Source organism: Argiope bruennichi, chromosome X2 (assembly GCF_947563725.1).
Source record: "Argiope bruennichi chromosome X2, qqArgBrue1.1, whole genome shotgun sequence".
Classification (NCBI taxonomy): domain Eukaryota; kingdom Metazoa; phylum Arthropoda; class Arachnida; order Araneae; family Araneidae; genus Argiope; species Argiope bruennichi.
The window spans coordinates 10,769,958-10,790,112 of record NC_079163.1 but is presented as its reverse complement, the minus strand read 5'-3'; the positions used below and the strand labels follow the sequence as shown (position 1 = coordinate 10,790,112).

Here is a 20,155-nt window from a genome sequence, read left to right as displayed (position 1 = left end):
CTTACAATATTTTATCTTTTTAAATTTTTAATAAGTACAGAAAAAAGCATATTTAATTATCTGCCTTTAGCTCAAAATTATGAGATTGTAAAACTCTCTTAGCGTGGCTGCAAATTTCATAGCTTTCTAGTATTTTATCTTTTTGCTGTTATAGACTAAATTAAACTATATAATGCTTAGGGAAGTACTAGTTCTCACAACAGAGATATAATCATAGATATTTCGTGTTTGACCGAATGGTGCTATGATAGAAGAGACTAGTAAAGAGGTTTCACTTATCAATGTCTATATTTGTAAAAATGAATTGAACAGAAATTCTTTTTCACAAATGGGCAGAAAAGTGATATGCATATTTCAAAATTTTTTACCCTGAAATACTTTAAACATGGTTCGCTTTACAAATTAGAAGAGTGAAATGACTCAGAAATCCCTCAGCGGGCCATTTATAATCGATGAATACTTGGAGGAGAAGTAGCCTACCTCAGTATACTGGTTTTCGTAGTCCTAGGGATACATTAATGTTGATGTTGCTGTGTTATCTACAACTCTAATGACGGAACGTATCTTATTTTGGAAAGGCTGGCGCATGGGCTGTTTTTAATTGATGACAATATTATTAGAGACAACCCTTTCATTCAGGTGCTGGTTGCTAAAGTAGGGCAAAGTCTATCTTTACAATAACTGTCATTTAAGGCGCACGATAGATAATGGTTTTTCTTCCAGTGGAAGAAATACAAAAGCTACGAACTTGAGAAGGAAAATAGTTAAGTTAAATTAATTAAGTATTTAATAATAATTTTCTTTGATGAAATATCCCAATTGGTTTATAAAGAATATGCGTACTTTAAAGGGAGAGACGATATCAGCAGCGAAAACATGAATCTAAAATCTTGTCGCATTTTCAAACCAGAGATAATGGAGAGAGAAATAAACTTCGTTGTAATTCGTAAGTGTGTTATTTTTAAACTAAGCAAAATGATTGAAATTTTATTTTGTTGTATTTTTAATCCACTGTTCTAATGATAAATCACCCATTCCTCCTAATCAGAGCTCTAAACTGTTTACATTTCAGGGACTCTTATATCTGCCATGCTCATCTAAAGAAATAAAATAAGAAAATACGAACTTCCTTAATTTCTTCATATTTTCTGGAGAACAGTCAATTGTAATTATGAATATAATTATGAGCTAAGATTCCAAGAAGGTAAAAGCCTTCTTTAAAGAAGAAATTTTGCAGGATTTTTTCAAAATTTTTATTTTTAATGAAATAAATATTGCCCCAGAAAAGGAATCTACCCAAACTTATATGTGATTTTGAAAAGAAATTTCTTTATAACTGCTATAAAAAAAATCATCACTCGCTGCTGATTCGGCCTTGTATCATTCGCCTGAGTTACATTTAAAGCATGTTGATACTGGAAACATCATAATGATTTTTATGATTTATGATATGCTTTTAAACATTTCAAGTCATAATGAATTAATATATTGAACTGAATGCTTTACCCGTAACTGGAGAGTTGTTATATAATTATCAAAGATATTAATATTAAAAAAGTTAAATGTTATATTATTAAATGTTGGAAAGAAAAACTCAAAAATCTTTTAATGAGTATCTACTTCTTTTAAATATTACGGAATGACACTAATCTTAACAACTGTTTGAATTTAACAGACAAAAATGAAGAATACAATATTTTAAAATATTACTTTAAGAATGCTTCTTTATCCTTTTTGCATTATTCAAATTAAAACAGTATCAGAGACATGAAGTAGATGACTCCATAAATAACAACAAAACTTTGAAAAAGAATAACTCGGTTATACGCACGTGTTTATACTTTGACTTTTGCCAACATACTGCTGAAAGAATAACTTGAAGGTGCTGAGGGGATGATTGTATTCAAGGATAAAATGCCACATGATAATCAGAGCTAATGAACAAAGCGGAGCCATTTCGAATCCCGACTCCACTTACGCGATTAAATAAATAAAAAAAATAGCTTTATGTTCTGAAAGAATTTTTTATTACTCTTTAATGAAGAAAGCATAACTCTTTTTTTTTCTTTCAAAAGGCAGTGGAATTAGGAACGAATAAAGCAAATTTAGACCGAACCATAATTAAATCAAAAATGGAAATAAAATTCTTATTATAAGTAAGTCATGTCATTGACTCTCCGGCCCGCCAGAAGGCACACAGTTAAAAACTGAATGACCAGACTGCCTCTATAGCAACACAGACGGGAACTGTGGTTGAGTCCTAAGGGCGCCATCACCGGCCACGGTACAACCATTCCCTAAGGATACGTCCCGTCATCGATAGGAGGAGCCATACTCTCATCTTTTCCTGTACCCTCCAGGGTGGGGAGAACCAACCATCATGCCGGAAGCTTCTCATCCTCAATCACGAGGCGCCCCCCCCCATGTGGGTAAATTCCTATTATAAGGAAATACTATATATAAATTAATTCGAACTTAAAATAACATTTCTGGCACTTGGGGACAGATACCAGATTCAGTGGCAGGGAAAGCAATTGTCGCATTCGTGACCGGGTCGGATAAAAAGGTAGGAAATAATTTAGAAAATAATTATTGTTCTATAAAATATTTTCGAAAGCATTCTAAAAAAATATCTTTTGATGCAATATTAAATTTCCTCCGCTGATGAATACCGTTAAAATATCCTTTTAGGATCTTTAAAAATGTTTCTGTAAAGTCTCAAGAAAATGCTGCTAAGAAACTATCAAATAAAATTAAACTTTTTAGACTAGTTTTAAGTTATATGCTTATAGATCTGCTGATCGTTACTTTGTTCATCACTAATTAAATTCTTGTGCCGACGGAAGAAAAAAAATATTCAATCATTTATTAAATACATCTTTTTCTACGTAAAAGTATCCTGAATTCAGTAAATACTATATTGAGTCTGCTCGAGGCGATACTGATGATGTTCTTTTTGCTCCACTTATTTTGATGAAATTATATAGAGCAATTCCTCCACTTCTATCAAAATAGCTGTTGCTAGGTTACCAACAGATGTAGTTTGGTGGCCAATTTCTTCATAGAAAATTATGAATCATTTTTTAAACTATTGTTAATGTATTAAATACCCATTATCAATGTATAACCTTTACGCTTTTTCTTCCTTACTAGTGAATTTATTAAGCCATGGATCGCTTTCTGCATAACTGTGAACAAAACGAATACTTCTTAATAAATAGAAACTCTTTTAGTAATGTTTTTTTTTTCAAATAAGGCCTCTTAAAGTAAAATAGAAGACCTGTACTATGTCTTTTAATAGTATATTAGAGATTCAGAAAATATTTCAACTCTTTCATATTTTTTCCGAATCTAATCGCTATAAAAGCAAAAGTATAGAAGGCAATTTACAGTTTCAGAAACTTATGAATATATATCTATTGGTCAAATGCTACTTTGTAAGTATAAACATGAAAGCCAGGGAAAAAGTTTAAGCCATTGAAGCCAAATTTTAAGTTGAAATATCAGAACTGGAAAATATTATTATCAAATTATGAACATTTAATTTCAAAAAAGAAAAATACTTATTTGCAAAATACTTTCAGATATAAAAGAAACGTTTCGAAATTAACATTAGTTGAAAAGTACTCCAATAAAGAAACTCAAAGGAATATTGATTTAAATGTTTAAAAGAAAAGCATCTGTAGTACCACACTAGGAATTCCTAGCAGACAATTCCTAGTAAACCTTCTTAATTAATCAGATTCAAAATAGAGGGTTTAGAATTTGCATAAGTATGGTTTGTGACAACCAGTAAAGAAGTTATTTCCTGATAAGCTGCAGGTGGTTTTCTTTGATGCAAAAAAATGAAATCTGGATACTGTTCATTTAGTTTCTGAGACGACCACTTTTCGACGATTCTATCTGACTAAGGGGTGAGACGTGAAAGGATAAGCACATTTCTGGAATTTCTCGCCTTTCTTTGACTTTGATTTCTGCCCTATTAGATACTATTTCGTTCAATTTGTTTTCACGTGTATGTGGGTATCGTTTCGTTTCTGGCTGTATAATTTTATTTTAATTCAGTCCACGAGTAATACTTTTCTTTATTATTAAATGTAAACATATCCTTTCATCTTTCCTGTCAACCCTATAATGGCGAATTAAACCCATCTTAACGCATGCACAAAAGCGCGGAGGGTTTTAGAATACATTAGTAAACACTAATCCTAATGGCTGAAAGTATAAGTGTCGTGATTTGAGGTTAAAAAGAAAATTTCCCACAAAATGCTCTTTCAGGGTATGGATCTGTAATGATATAGAGCTGCTCTTCGTTTGATAGCGTAGGGTCTCTTTGATTTGTTTTTTGAAAAGTCAATTAGAGGCAAAACAATGCACTATTTCAGACCGTCTTTGCAAGATGAAGCTTTTCTGGAAGAGGAAATATAGCGTTAGAAAGAAGGATATGTATCTATTCTTATAAGATGTCGAACAAAATTAGGTTCAACATTAATAATCAGAAGTAATTTTGGAAAAAAGTAATTTTGAACTCAGATTCTTGTTATTAGAATGCTAACCATTCTTATAAAATTGACTTATACTAAATTTTTGTTTGTACATATTTTTCAGCTCCCACTACCTTTTTTGATGGGTGGGGAGCGGGTTATCAACGTCATCATTCTAGCTTTTTTCTATAGAACTGACGATCGGCATTTTTTTTTGTATGCATTGGCATAAAAGATAGAATTAAAATAGAATCTAAAGGAAGAAGGACGTAATTGAAAGTTTTAAAAATATCCAAAACTAAAACGGTTTAAGCACTTTTAATACTGTCTTCCTTCATATCATTCGATTAAAAATAGTAGAATATCCCTCGAGAAGAGCTTACAAAATTAGAATTCCAACATTTGAAAGAGATGCAGTACGAAATTATTAATTAAAGATTGATTTTTGATTTCAGGACTTTTAAAAAATATATAATACCCTTTAATTCTAATGATATTAACAAAATATGTAGAAAAGGATTTACACGCATAAATAAGCACACCCAGATTGCAACATTCCAAAATCAACTCTTTACTTACTCATTTTCAATGCCTCTGGGAATGGCGTTCCATGCCTGTTAATGGATATTTATCCTTTATTACGCAAAGTCTACACCTGCCTTTCAAGAATATTGTCAATTGTATTCACATTTTTTTCCTTTTTTGTTTCGAAATAATTATCTCTCACACGCAACTGGGAGCGGGCCCTCCCCCCCCTCCACACACATAGACCAAACTACAGTTTGGGAAAAATCTCTCGAAATCATTTAGTATCAGTAATACAATTCTTTTCTCTCTCTTTAGGAACCCTTTGAGTGATGTCAGTCATGCGTGATCTTTACATTTCATGTTACGTTTCTTTACTACTGTTTCTTGTTCTTTTTAAGATTCTACGCTAACAACACGATTTGTATATTTGCATATATTTTCAGTCGACTGACAGATTAAGTTCCCTTCTAACAGTAATCAGAGCACGATTAAAATGCTGTAAAAGAGCCACGAAAGGAATCTAATCATCAAGTAAATTAACATGCCGCCATTAATCCTTATACTTTTGCTCAATTATTCGGGAGTTTCGACAACTAATCATTATTCACTAACATCTCTGATTGCTGTAAAATTGATTGTTCATTTGTGATGGCTAAGATTTTATTTTATTCGCAGATTAGGAAGCTACCCTTCATTTGACTCGTATCAATAACTGCAAATCTTGCAATTTTCAGATAACTTATATCGGAAACATATTTGGAATTTTCATGAGGTTTCATTCATTCTAAATTGAGCTTAAGATTCTTAATTCTTTTAAAGTGAGGTTTCGTCTTTACTCATTATCTTAAGAGTGAATAGAGGTCTGTAATATTTGCATATTACTTATGTTATAAACGTGCATTAAAAATTAAGTTAAAATTTATAAATGAAGTAAAAAAATTCAAAAATTAAGTTAAACTCATTTTTTTAACAATGATTAGTGAAATATATAAATCTTTAAACTAGATTAAATTTTATTAGTAATTAAAAAATCTATATGAAAAACCAGATCAAAATAACGGCAGAAATACACTCTTTCATCCATTTTAAGTATTGGATTTTCGTCGCAATTGTTGTTAGATAAAGGGTTAAAATATAATAATTTTCACCAACAATTAAAATGCCATTTAAAATGTTGAATAGAAGTAGTTACAAAGCAGTTTACTAGGTTCTTTTACTACTTGCATGCAGAAAAATGTACCTTATTGTTGATTATGAGCCTTCTTCAATTATAAATATTTAGAGATGGAGTGGAATTAATTGGGGAAAAAATCACAATAATAAGTAAAACATCATAAAAAAGCTAATGTAGCGAGTTTTATAATTTAGTATAAATAGCAATTTTTATTATTTCCCTCGTTTTAAATTTTTTATAATATAAATGTAATAACTATTTCACCATATAAGTTATTACAAACAACAAATGCAGTTGTATGCCATTTGAAAAGCAAACATTCAAGTACTCGGATGACAAAGTTCTTTCAGTTTAGTTTAGTTATATTAATATCCAGTTTTAAAGCAACTCTAAGGCTATTTTGAGATGGACCTTGTAATTTTGAACCATGGTAAGATGACGAGGACGGCATCTGAGTTGACACCCCCTCTCCAAACTTCCGCACCACACCAGTGGGGGGAGGTTTATCCCAGACAGATTTAACGTGTATCAGACCCGCTTACACAACTGTTCTTCGGAGGAATCAGGTCTCGAATCTGAAACCTTCCGGTTCTGAAGCCGAGACCTTACCACCAGGCCGCCGCGGCCCACAGAATTCTTTCAGATTGATTATTTATTAATAGTACAGTTTAGTGAACAGTAATTCTCGTTTTCTTTTGCTCAGAAAACCAAATGCTCTCAGTAAAACTATTTAAAACCTCCTGTAAAGATTTTTTTAATGAAAATTAATATAAAAATAAAATCTTGATTAATAATGATCTTTCTAATTAGTTAATGAATCATCAGTTGGTGTTTATTATTTCCGTTTAGAGAGAAATATAAAGTAAGCAAATAATAACAGGATATACTAACAAAAATTTCAATTTCGGTGATTTCGTACATTCATTTAGAAATTATAACTAACTGTATTAAAGTAATGTAGACGGATTAAACTGCTAACAAATCTGTCATCCAGTAGATTAAATAGGAATGAATAACAGCTTAAAAGAAAGATGTACAAACTGGTGATCTTCTTTGATTGACGTTTTCTTTTCCGCTTTATAAATTTTTTTTGTAGTTTGGATAGATTGTGTTAAAAATGTAGATACATTTAATAACTGAAGTTTAAGTTTTGAAGATAAATCAAGGGCATTATTATGCTTTCAATTTTTAAGTGAAAACAAATCCTTCAGGATTTCAAAAAAGAATTTTATTCCCGCAGATGTTTACTTCTTCGGCTTATTCTTCTATTCTAGCAATTATAAAAATATGTCCACTTGGAATGACTAAATTAACAGAAAATGAATCACGGTCTTTCTTCCACTACATTAAGTAAACTGATATCTGTGATAAAACAGTGTAAAATAATGAAGAGGTCCGAAACGTGTTACAGACAGCGCGATTGTTAAGAGGATCCCTCGGTTGATTAATGAGGCTCTGTACAAGTGTGACCTCTACCGAGTGGACATGTCGGACATTCGTGTGGGGCGACGCTCCTTCCATCAATCAGGAGTCAGTGCGCTCGTGTGGATTTCTTAGCTGCCTGCTGTAAGCGATGGAGAGTCATTTGTAACACGATAAGGTATTAAAAGGAAATGCTTTTGAATTTATTTACTGGGGATGGAAACAATTTTCTTCGGCACAGTTGTCATGAATGAAAGCGATTTTATTTGTATTCACCAGACCATGAAGGGAAACAATGCTTGTTTAGGAATTATTATTGACTTATTTATTAAACTGCTTTATCCATGGAAATGCGTTCAAGAAAGTGCATCCATATGATATATGTATGTATGTGTGTGTGCGTGTGGGCATATATATTTCTATCACTCTGTGTGTATAGATATATATATATGATTTTCTTCAGAAAATTATGAATAAAACTTATTTGACCATGCTCAAAATGAACATAAGTAAGGATTTTTATTCACTTATTTTCTTTATTTGGATTCTCCATGACAGTGTGCTGGCCACAGTGGCCAGGCAATAAGGTCTTGTCTTCGGGACAGAAGAATTCTGGATTCGAGACCCGATTCCACCGAAGAACCATCGTCGTAGAGAATCTGGTGCATGTTAAATCCGCCTAGGCTAAATGGCCTCCCACTCGTGTGGTGCGAAATTTCGGAGAGTTAGGTGCCAGCTCAGATGGCAACCCCATCATCTGTTCTTGGTTCAAAATTAAGAGGTCCATCCCAAAATTACCCAACTCTTACTTTAAAACGGGACGTTAATATAACTAAACTAAACTAAATCATGACAGTGTGTTAGTGTGACATAGATGTTACTTTTCATCAAATCGTGTTCATTTGCTTTAGAATTGTTAGAATATATTGATTTTGGTATGTAAATAATTTAGTTACCATCATATTGGTAATAGAAAATATTTTTAGACGGAATCCCTACGAAATATGGTGACAACTGTACTTGGCAATTTCTTATAAATATTGTACATATCTCATCAATCAATATCGAGCAGAGAAACATAAAGCATAGAAAGTTGTACAATGATAATACTATGTGTAATATTTTTCGAGCTCAACTCAATTAATTTTTAGTTATTTATTATAAAAACGTTTCACATTTCTAATAAATTAGCTAAAGGAAAGGGAATTTTTATATATTAAATATAATAAAGAAATTTGCTGAAATGCCATTAAACTTCAAGAAAAACTTTTTATAGTACGGTTTTAAAATTTTTGATTCACGTTTCAAAAGCATTTTTGATAAGTAATAATTAACTCATTTTGAGTCTTTACTTTTATCTATCAGCTTCACTTCATATGCTTTATGCTTCGAAAGATAACTGAATCGAATTTTTACTCCTACTTGCGCATACATACTCATGAAAGTTTATGTCACTCCTGCATGACAATGCGCCATTTTACTACTCCCAGGGCATATTATCAATTAATTGAGTTTTTAAATTAAAATTTTATTTCATATCAGTGGCACCAGATGGCAGGGAATTTCTGAAAAAAAAAATCGATTTTAAAGGTCAAAATATTTATGATAATGATTTATAGATAAAGAATGAAAAGTAGATAATAATTGGAATAAAAATTAATTATTTTTAGTACACTAATAAAATTGTGTTTTTAAAGAATGCTTTTATTATTATTATTATTTTTATCATTTTAACTAAAAAATATCATTTTACGTTTTTTAATTGGAAAACAAAAACCTGAATCACAAGCAAACCAAGAAATAATAAACGATTTTCTTCTGTACCATTTATCATTTGCTTCTTAATCAGAAAAACAAATTATAAATTTTGAGTGTAAAACAAAACAGATAACGAATACATAGCTGGAAATAATTGCAGACTATTTTTTCAACAAATAATCTACTTTTTCGTTTAATTATTATTAACTCTTCAGAGGTTTCAGTTAAAAGTTAGCTTGTCTGTAGACAGTTATGTTTTTTATGGAAGAGAATACAAGAAATACCTATTATTATTTTACTCACTGTGATTGCTAATCATATTCATAAATGAAGCGTCATTGAAAAGTAACTAAAATAAGATATAAGAAACGTACAATAACCAATTTGTGAGTAAAAATGTATGAAAGTAACATTTCATCTTCCGTCACATGCATATATCTTCAAAAATTACGTCGATTTATACAGTTTGCTTAAGAGATATAACAACCATGATTTGAATTAAGCACATTTCAATTCACAAGACGAAACATGAAGAAGAGTAATTACTGTCTTTTTTCTTATTTTCAATTTGAATCCATTCTCCATTATACAGATTAAAACTTCATTTTTCAATTGCGCGACTGACATTCAGTGCATTCGAATCTTAGAGGATATATTATGCTAAACACGGAATTAATTACATTTGAAATAAGAACATTGAATTCATTTTAATCATTATTGTGGAGGAAGGACAAATGACAGTTCATTGCTTAGATTTTTCCGAGTGGAAAATAAATAAACAATCTTCTCATAAACAGAAGAAATATTTATTGATAGCTACAGTTTCATTCTTTTTCAGAAATTGCATAAAGATCTTTGTGACATGAATTATTCTTTTATAAAAAGATCTCCTAATGTTGCAAACTTCGAATTTTTATAATGTCCAAGAACTCCATTATTTTATTTTTTCATATTTGTAAAGATAGAATTTTGTAAAAAAGTTTTCGCTCATCTTTTGATGGGCTAGAATTTGTAAATTTTTATACATATATATTTTCCATAATTTCAATGACAATGCATTATTTAAATATTTTCTGAACTACAATTGCTTGTAAATTTAATTAAATTTTGCTTACATACGATAAACATCATCTAGTAATGAATTTGAGAAAAATGGATATTGTGTTTCCATATTTATAGCAGTTAATTAAATGATATTTGAGTTCAAAAATATTTTTATTAATATTTAAATACCAAAAATAGAAAATATTAATTTTCATTCACCTACGTACAAAATTACTTATGCGTCAATATCCATCGAAATGAATGATTACTTTGCTAAATTAAAATCGTATTTTGAAGTGATATGAGAATTATTTGGGGATAGATTTTAAAATTTTAATCAGTGAGGAGGGTGAAACCTAAGACGCATCACACAAGCCAGAAACTTGATCCCGGAGTCTTTAACTTTTATCAGGGAATATATTCATTAAGGAGGAAAGAAAAAAAAAAAGGTAAGAAAAATCGGAAAGTAATGAATTCGAATCGGGTTCTAAAGTTGCATCTTTGCATGTTAGTCAGTGGAAAAATATTTTAAAAATTATGCTATAAATTTTTAGCTCACACAGAGAACCTAAATTTTAGAAAGAAAAAATCAAAGCCAATCTAAAAATATAACGACAACAGTTTTTGATTTCTAATGCCTTCCAAGTAATTAGTTGCGTGTTGATAGAAAAATTATATTTACAAACCATTCGCTACAATCTTTTTTTCACTCGTTAGTGCTAAAAATTCGAACTTTTTTGAAAAATCAGAGTATTACTGATGTACAAGGATATGCATTTTTTATTAAAGGACAGACTATAGGAACAACATTCAAATTTGCTTATAATAAAAAAAGAACATACTTTGAATCTAAAAAAGATAGTACTACTCTTTTAGGGAAAAAAAGCAGCTAAAATAAATGGCAAAGAGATAGTTGGCCGATATATCGGTAACGTCACACCAGAGAGTAGAACCAGTAGTAAAAAAGCCAAGTGCAACAAAAGTAGCTTTAAGATAATGATGATGTTATCAGTGAACTGGATTTTATTGATTGTGATGGTATAGCAGTATACATAAGGTGGAAAAATGGCTTCATCCACATTGTAGAAGGTGAGATTCAGCTTCCATTGTAGTGATTTATTTTTTTCTTCGTTCAAAGACCTGGTCTTCAAACATTTATGCAAATATCTAAGAGATGATGGGATGGTGTCATTCATTATCTGGAACTGCTTAATTGTGAAAAATTATCAGCCATAGATGGCATACATGTCACCATGACACATTATATAATGACATACATGTGGACACTGGAAAGGTACCTATCAGCAGCAGAGTCTACAAGAGTTTTTAAAAGATCTAATATTGTCTTTTTTGTCATGATTTAAAATTATGTATTTCAACTCAACAAGTTTAGTTTAGTTTTAGTTATATTAATCTCCCGTTTTAAAGCAACACTAGGGCTATTTTGGGACGGATCTCGTAATTTTGAACCGCGATCAGATGACGAGGAGGGCACATGAGCTGGCACCCCTTCTCCAAGCTAATGGCATATGAAGATACAAATTTTGAACATTGTTAGAATTATATGTTCCATAAACTAATTTTTCGTTTTACCTTGATATTTAGTGTAATCAGATAAATAGAATGTCATAAGGTCACGCAGTTTTTGAAGGGGTTAAAAATTATTCTTTTGTGCAATATCCTATCCAACATATAATAACGTTTTTGTTAATATATTTTCTGGATTTTAAAAGCTCGGAATACAAAACATTTTATGATTTATAACAAGTTGATTTAAATTCGACTTACATTTATTTTAAATAATAAAAATATAAATTTAAGTTTTTTACTTGTAGCAGCGCTAAACTCAGAATTTTTAAATGAAATTTTTACTTCGAATCCGGTAAACGTATATGTAGAAAAGACGCAGAAAGGTAAAAAAAAAAAAAAAAAAAAAAAAAAAAAAAAAAAAAAAGAATCTTCTAAGGCTTTAAATTCGTGACCGATATCAGAAATACCTCGCTGAATGCAAATGAGCAACAGCATGTGAAGCAAGTTGAGAATTCTGTTCTGTATGAATGACAAGTGATTGCTGTAAGACATCTACGCACAAAATTCGGATTTCGGTATTTCTAAATGCCAATCCAAATATGTGCTGAAAGACGAGAATTTTTGAAACATTTTTTAGTTTACATAAACGATTCCATTTCCTTGCTATTAAAATTGTCTGATAAATCTAATGCAAGTCTAAAAATAATATCGAAATTTTATAATACCAGTTACTGTTAGACAAATTGTTGTTAATCAAGTCATTTTGATAAAATGAATATAATTGTATGCAGTTATGTCATAGGAAAAACCAATTCCACGATATACATTTAAATAAACAAATTTTTTTCTTAAAACATTACAGATAAATTTTTATCTCTCATTTTACAAAAATTAATAATTTTATTTTATATGTGAGACATGTGTCAATTGGTAAGGAAAATAATACACTCTGAAACTCAGATCCTAAAATGACGGCAGGTTGCATAATAACATCCAATTTTGCTCCTTGAAATAAGGCTAGGTTTTAAAAAAGATTCCTGCTTTATAGAAATATTTTTAAACCTATTTCACTTTTTTAATGTTTTTTTGAAATGTAAGCGACATAAAATCTAGATTTAACAAGATTAGATAATCCATAAATCAAAACAACTCTCTTATTAGTATTAATTAATACTTTAGCTTTATTTGGTACATGATATATTTGGTGTTCAATAAAGTATTTTACGAAATGTTTTGTGTGAAAAAAATTAAAAATCAATCTGTTTAAATACCTAAAATTGTTTTAAGAAGTAATTATCACTTAGAGGACCTTCGGAAAAAGAAACAGTTGAAAATAAATTCGTTCTGAATTACCAAATATCAGATTAATTTTCAAATAAAAATATAATCACAAACTAGCTACTCTAATCCGCAGGAAGGCATACAGAAAAACTTAAATGACAGAACCGCAGGAACAGCAATACTGGCGAGAACTGTGTTTCATTCCTAAGGGGCATCACCGGCCACGGTACAATCCTCTCTAGGGAAATACACCCCTTCATCGATGGGAGGAGACAGACCTACACCCACCAGAATGGAGAGAATCAGCCACTGTGCCGGAAACTTCTCATCCTCAATTACGAGGTGTCCACCCAGTGGGATCAAATAAAAATGTAAGAAGCAACTATTTAATACAAAGGTATATAGCTTTAAATTTCAAAAATCACTGCATTTAAATCATAAAGTGCAATACTTTTCTTTAGCAATCAAATAGATATAGCCAAAAAAATGTCACTGTATTCATTAAATTCTTTACTAATGTTTCCATTGCAAACGATTCAGCACTGGTTCATCATTTGAGTAAAAAGCTTTTGTTGTTGGAAAAATCATCAATTCTATCTAATTACATTTATTTTTGCATTCTTATTCGTAATATTTAAGAAGAACGTCCTTTTTCTATATGTTTTGAAATGTGTTCATTCATGTATACAACTTAATTCTTTATCAACGGTTTAAGATCCATTTCCACCCAACCTTTACAAAGGCATGAGATATGAAATGTGCTCGGCCATGTTAAACAACCTTTCCTTTATCTGAAGTGATGAATCTGTTAACGGAATATTTGATTAGTTAGTGGTGCAACGGTCTGTAAATACCGTAGATTGCAGTACCGCATGAAAGCAAGAAGAATGGACGACCAAGCAGAAAGCTTGCATTTTGTTAATTAATATGCTACAATGTTAATCACTTAATGAGATTCCTTCATCATCTCAACATTTTCCAAAATCTTTACATCAGCTTTCTACGTCTTGAAATAAAAATTACCTGATCGCTCTGCCCTAACCTTCGTTATAGGATTAAAACACTCAATTTTTGTTTTCATTGACCAATGAAAAATTTACCAAGATAGATTAATCTGGGGAAACGATAATTTATGACTTTTGAAATTCAAGAAAATAAAGGATTTTGAGGGTAAAATTCAGAAGAAATAAGTGAAACTCTGTATTTATGAGTAAAAATTATCACGAAAGGAAAGTTTAGCTTAGTTATATTAACGTCTCGCTTTTAAGGCAACACTAGAAGTATTTAGAAAGGGGCCTCGCACTCTTGTTCCATGGTTGGAAGACGAGGACGACACCTAAGCTGGTGCATTCCGCTACAAACTTCCACAACACGCCCAAGGCCAGACGGATTTAGCGTGCACAATGCCCGCCTACACGGTGGTAACTCGGTGATGGTGGGTCTCAAACCTTAAACCCTCCAGTTCCGAAGCCGAGACCTTAATACCAGGCCACCATGGCCCTAGAGGGTTTTTAGAGTAAAATATCAAAGACATAAGGGAAAATTCTATTTTTATGCGTAGAAATTGTCATGAAAGAGTTAACTTCGTCTCATTTAACACTTTTGATAACAAATGAAGCATAAATCATACTTCTCATAATTCCTCTATAATGAATAATTCGGCCATTTTAGATTTTGTATTAAAAGTAATACGAAACGAGCTAAAGATTTAAGATAATTTAGAGAATTAAATGGCATTTACGAATAAAATCACCAGGCTTAGTTATAAAAATTTCATTAAGCTGAAAGTGATGAGTAAAACCCTTTTCTCATATGATTAACCTATAAGGAAGACTAGCTTAAATAAAATAATGTTTATTACAAGGCAATTAAAAGCAACATTTTAAGGTAGCTTGATTTGAATTTATTCTGTTATTTCAAGATAATTAATTTCTCCTATCCCTGAGGAAAACACTCAAAAAATTCTTTAGTTTATAAAAACAATGAAAGTTTTAGCTTTTAGAGGAGGAAGATTTAATTTTCTGCGTCCTTATATAATTAAAATAGCGTCAGATGTAATAATAATGTATCTAAAGAAAACAATCGCCAATAAATTCTGAATGCCTTTGCATTAAAATAAAATCAAATAGAAAATGTGAGCATGATGGAAATTTTGTAGAAAAAGACATAAAAAAATGAAATATTTATTTTCATTTATTACTTACCTCTGTACACGATTTGGCTCAGTTGACTGCTTAGAATACGTAGCTCGTCGTTCGACAAATTCCCTATCTAGAAAATAAAAAAAGAAAAAGCTTTAATTAAGCAAAGTACAATTTGCAATTGTTCATTTTCTTATTAATCAAATTCAGCGAGGATCAATTAATGAAACTTAAACAACAGCGTGCATAATAAATATTCAAATTGGAATAAATCATTTTTCGGTGATTAAATACTTTTCTGATTAATAATGACCCATATTATAATTTAAACTTGTTCTTTGAAAATAAATCCATCCATTAATTGAAAGAGCAAGAGAAAAGGATTCTTTTTCTCAAGTAAATAACTTTTTTTACGAGTCTTAAGTGCTTAATAAACGAAAAGAGAGCTCTTTCTTTGTAAGGTGCTTGTCCAAGCTGATGATTTACAAACACGTACTTGATTAAATTACGGGCTAGGCGATTTTCCAAGCAACTTGAAGCTTTAGAAGATTATGTAAAGTTTATTTAAATCACCAGAAAAGCAGAATGACGCTAGATTAAAAGTATTTAACAGTCGGCAGAAAACTTAAAACTTGAGAATATGTCGTGTCTCTCGAAACCACATTTCTATAGAATATTGCTGTAAATGCAAGAATGTAACGGATTTATGCTTCCATTGGGGAATGTTCTTTCCATCCAGCATCAAATTCGCAGGGGTAATTACGTTATTTTGATGATGATTAAAATACTCTTAAGGGACAAAATGATCATCGGCAGAAATGATTTGCAGAAGAAAGTAAATAGAGCTTTCATTAATAAGCCAGCTGGTTCCTCATCCTATTGAATCGTCAGGTTTTGATATAATTTTGTAAATCGATTAAGTAACTGTGTATAAATAGGATTTTATTCATATTTGGGTAATAGAATGCGCCGATTTATTCAGTTGTGCAACTTATTTTACGAAATGTTGTTTAATTTATGAATTGTCTCTGACTAAATAATCAATAAACACCGATAAAGAGTAAGTTGTTTCTTACAAATTGTGTTTTATTAAAGCTTGCTACCAATACACTGAATAAAATAACTTTCTAATTTTGAAAGCATAACTATGAAATTTTCATCATGAATGAATAATTAACTATACAATAGTTCTTCTTTGTCTTATACTATTGAAATGGAATTTGATAATGCTTTTGGAGTAAGGAAACAGAACGGTGAATTTCGTTTAGTTACATTAACGTCCCTTTTTCAAACCAACACTATGGCTATTTCGGACAGACCTCATAATTTTGAACCACTGTCAGATGACAAGGATGACACTTGAGCTGGTATGCCGCTCTCCAAACTTCCACACCATATCAGTGGGAGGACGTTTGGCTCCGACGAATTTAACGAGCACCAGACCCGCTTACACGTCGGTGCTTCGGTAAAATCGGGTCTCGATCCACAAACCCTCCAGTTCTGAAGCCGAGACCAAGCCATCGTGGCCCTACTGAGTAGGACAATTATTATGCATGATACTGTCTTATTTTATATCACAGTTTTCCCGACGGATAATTTCATAATTCCTCAGTAATTAATTATATAATAAATGGTCCCTTTAATAGCAATATATTAAGATAATTAACAGCTTATTAAATAATTAATAGTAATGTTAAAGTATAAAAATACATAGTTAATTAATTATTCGTTATATTCTTAACTATAAAATTATACTTGCAATTACCGTAGTCCATAAAGGGGCATTGACAATTAAGATCTCTATGCGAACAATCATGTTCTTAAAAAATATAATGTTTGTATGATTTATACACGTTGGTATTTCGGTGGAATCGGGTTTCGAACCAGAACCCCCCGGTTCCGAAGACAGAACCTTACCTCCCAGTCCCCAGCTGTCCAATAATAGGGCGAAATATCTTTTTATAGTTTCACAATTAATTTTTAACAATCTATAATGGATATAAAAATTGACTTCGGAAGAAAATTTAAAACAAAATAATCTCAACACAATGGAAAATATCAATGGTATTGCCATTTACACTGATAATTTTAATGAAACTGTTATTTGTAGTGAATTATCGGATTCAAGAGACCATATTGAACTATGATAATTTAATCTACTTAAATCGGCTATCCGGAATATCATTAAATATTTTGTAAACTACAAGGAACACGGTATTTTTCCTCATGAGAGACATATTTTCCCAATTCTCAGCTGCAACTATGATCAGAAAGAATGCTAATAAAGTAAAAATGACTATAAGATAGGTTAAAATCAAAATTGAAACTGTTTTTAACTCAGAAATATCTTTTGCCAAAGGAATTAGAAATATAATCGTTGTCGATTATGTAATTATGTATGTAGAATATTGTCGATTATGTAATTATGTATGTAGAATATTGTCGATTATGTAATTATGTATGTAGAATATTGTCGATTATGTATGTAGAATATTGTCGATTATGTATGTAGAATATTGTCGATTATGTAATTATGTATGTAGAATATTGTCGATTATGTAATTATGTATGTAGAATATTGTCGATTATGTATGTAGAATATTGTCATGTAATATTGGGATTGGTATTAATGATATATAAATATTATGCCGGAATAATATTTCTTAAACTTGTATAATAAAATTCCATATTCTTGTTCACATAAATTGTTTCATGTTATTGTATTTTGGTAGTTTCGATTTTTTCTCAAACATTAAAAGTGAATTAGTATCTTCACGCCCCCAGAAAAACATCTTAAATCTATTTCATAGTTTTATTGTACAACCACAATGTTTGAGTCGTTGCTTGGGGGAATCTCAAATCATAAATAGACAACAAAAAAAATACATATCAGATATGTGTTTTGTGAGACATGTGACATGTGATACATATCGAAAATATGTATCGTTATGCGGTTTTAGGTTAAAACATTGTAACATTATATGTATGTGATGTTGATGGCGAAATGTGATAAGTCAAAAGACAACCGGAAACGAATTTCAGATGTTCATATGACAGCTTTGAATATTCGTAAGAATAGCACTTACTTCGGAAGAATAATTCTCAGCTATCATCTCTTGATTTTCACAAGAATAATATTTGTACGAAACTGCGAGCAGAATGTTTGAGTTTTATCAATTGTATGTTTGAGTTTATAGCAATTGTATGATGAATAAATGAGAATTTCGATAGAGAATTTTATATATATATAACAATGATAAAATTTAATATGATAGCTAGTGCTTTCACAGCAACCTGATTGAAATGAAAATATTTTAAAATTGCATAAACAAAGTAAATTCAAAAGAATAAAATTTCCAGAAATTAGATTATCTTGTATTTGGATTTCTTAAAATAACGAAATATGTGAAATAGAGAATGAGATAATAGTGTATTGATTAGGAGTTGTAAAAAGCAATACAGAGTTCTGAGATGTGAATAATTAATATGATTATAAAGCAAAATCTAAAAGCTTCTATTTACTTGAAAATTCGACGTTATGTACTGAGAAATGGATGTTTGAAATAAACACTTTTTATCTGTCTGACAAGACAGAAAAGATTAAGACAGTCATTCTGTAAACTACAATTAATGCAGTCAGTTAATTAGAAAGATTAAGACAGTCTGTCTGTAAAGATTAAGATAGACTGTCTATAAATTATATGACAACTTATTTGGCATATAACAAAAAGTATTCACTCACCATTTATATCTTTAGCAATATGATGTTAATCTTTATTTTCTTTACAGAATAAATAGTAGCTTTGATTAGAATAAAAGCGTCAAGGAAGTTAATTTAGATAAAATTTGAAATATAAAGGAATCGAAATTAATACAAACTTTTATGTTTCAAAGTGAAATAATGACAAGAAAAAGTCAATTAAAATAATTTAAAATTAAAAAAAAAGAAATTTACATTTAGAGAAAAAGGAATTGAGCAATTTGGTAAGAATAATATTTCCAGGAAGAATATTAAATAAGAGCAAATATTACAAATTTAAAATAACTTTGTTAGAGCAACATTCTAATAAATTTGAATGTTTTACCTGCAACGAAGAAATACAAAAATATTTCTCTTTTAAAACGGATTAATGCTTCGATTTATGAATAGCTACCTCTGCCGTGCAAGCAAAGGAAGCAGAGATTGTAGATTCCTTTTAAAAATAGCATTTGTTTGGCTGATCCGCAACTTTTTTCCATTTCCAGTGAAAGGCAGATATGCTAATAGATTCGGCCCTTTTAAAACTCAATGTTTTCCGACTAATTAAGGGATATATTTCTCTCAAAGACGACGGAGGCTTAAAATGAATTAGCACGCTTTCTGTGGGAGAAAAAAGGTGTCTAATCTTTTTATCTGTGAATTTTCCATATATTTTTATTCAGACAATTATTCATTCTTGAACAGTTCGAAACGCATATCTCAAGTTAAAATGTTCTGAGTATGCTTAATCCCCTGTGTTTCCATTTTCAACGGAACTTTTAGCAATTCGAATTTCTAATTAGAATGTGATTAAAGAACTACTTTGCATACTGATGATGGATGATAATAGCTATTTTTAGAGTTAGACAGCATTTAATGACAGCTCAGTGAGAAAAAAATATGAATGGTTTCACTTCTCTGAACTTAACATTTTCGTGATGCATTTAAAAATCTATTATATTTGGCATCCGAAACTTTGTTCAGTTTCTTTGTCAAAGCATGATTATAATTAAAAGTAATATTCAGAGGCTAAATTGCTTGAAGATTAAGTTGT

The 20,155-nt window shown here is 30.5% G+C and overlaps 1 protein-coding gene across 1 annotated transcript in view; it reads right to left on the bottom strand.

Moving 5' to 3' along the window:
• Positions 1 to 20,155, bottom strand: part of LOC129960585 (carbonic anhydrase-related protein 10-like) — a 763,831-nt gene that overhangs the window by 159,148 nt on the left and 584,528 nt on the right. The window contains exon 6 of the mRNA XM_056074079.1: positions 15,426 to 15,492. Coding sequence (XP_055930054.1) covers positions 15,426 to 15,492 — 67 coding nt within the window. The remainder of the gene's footprint in view (positions 1 to 15,425; positions 15,493 to 20,155) is intronic.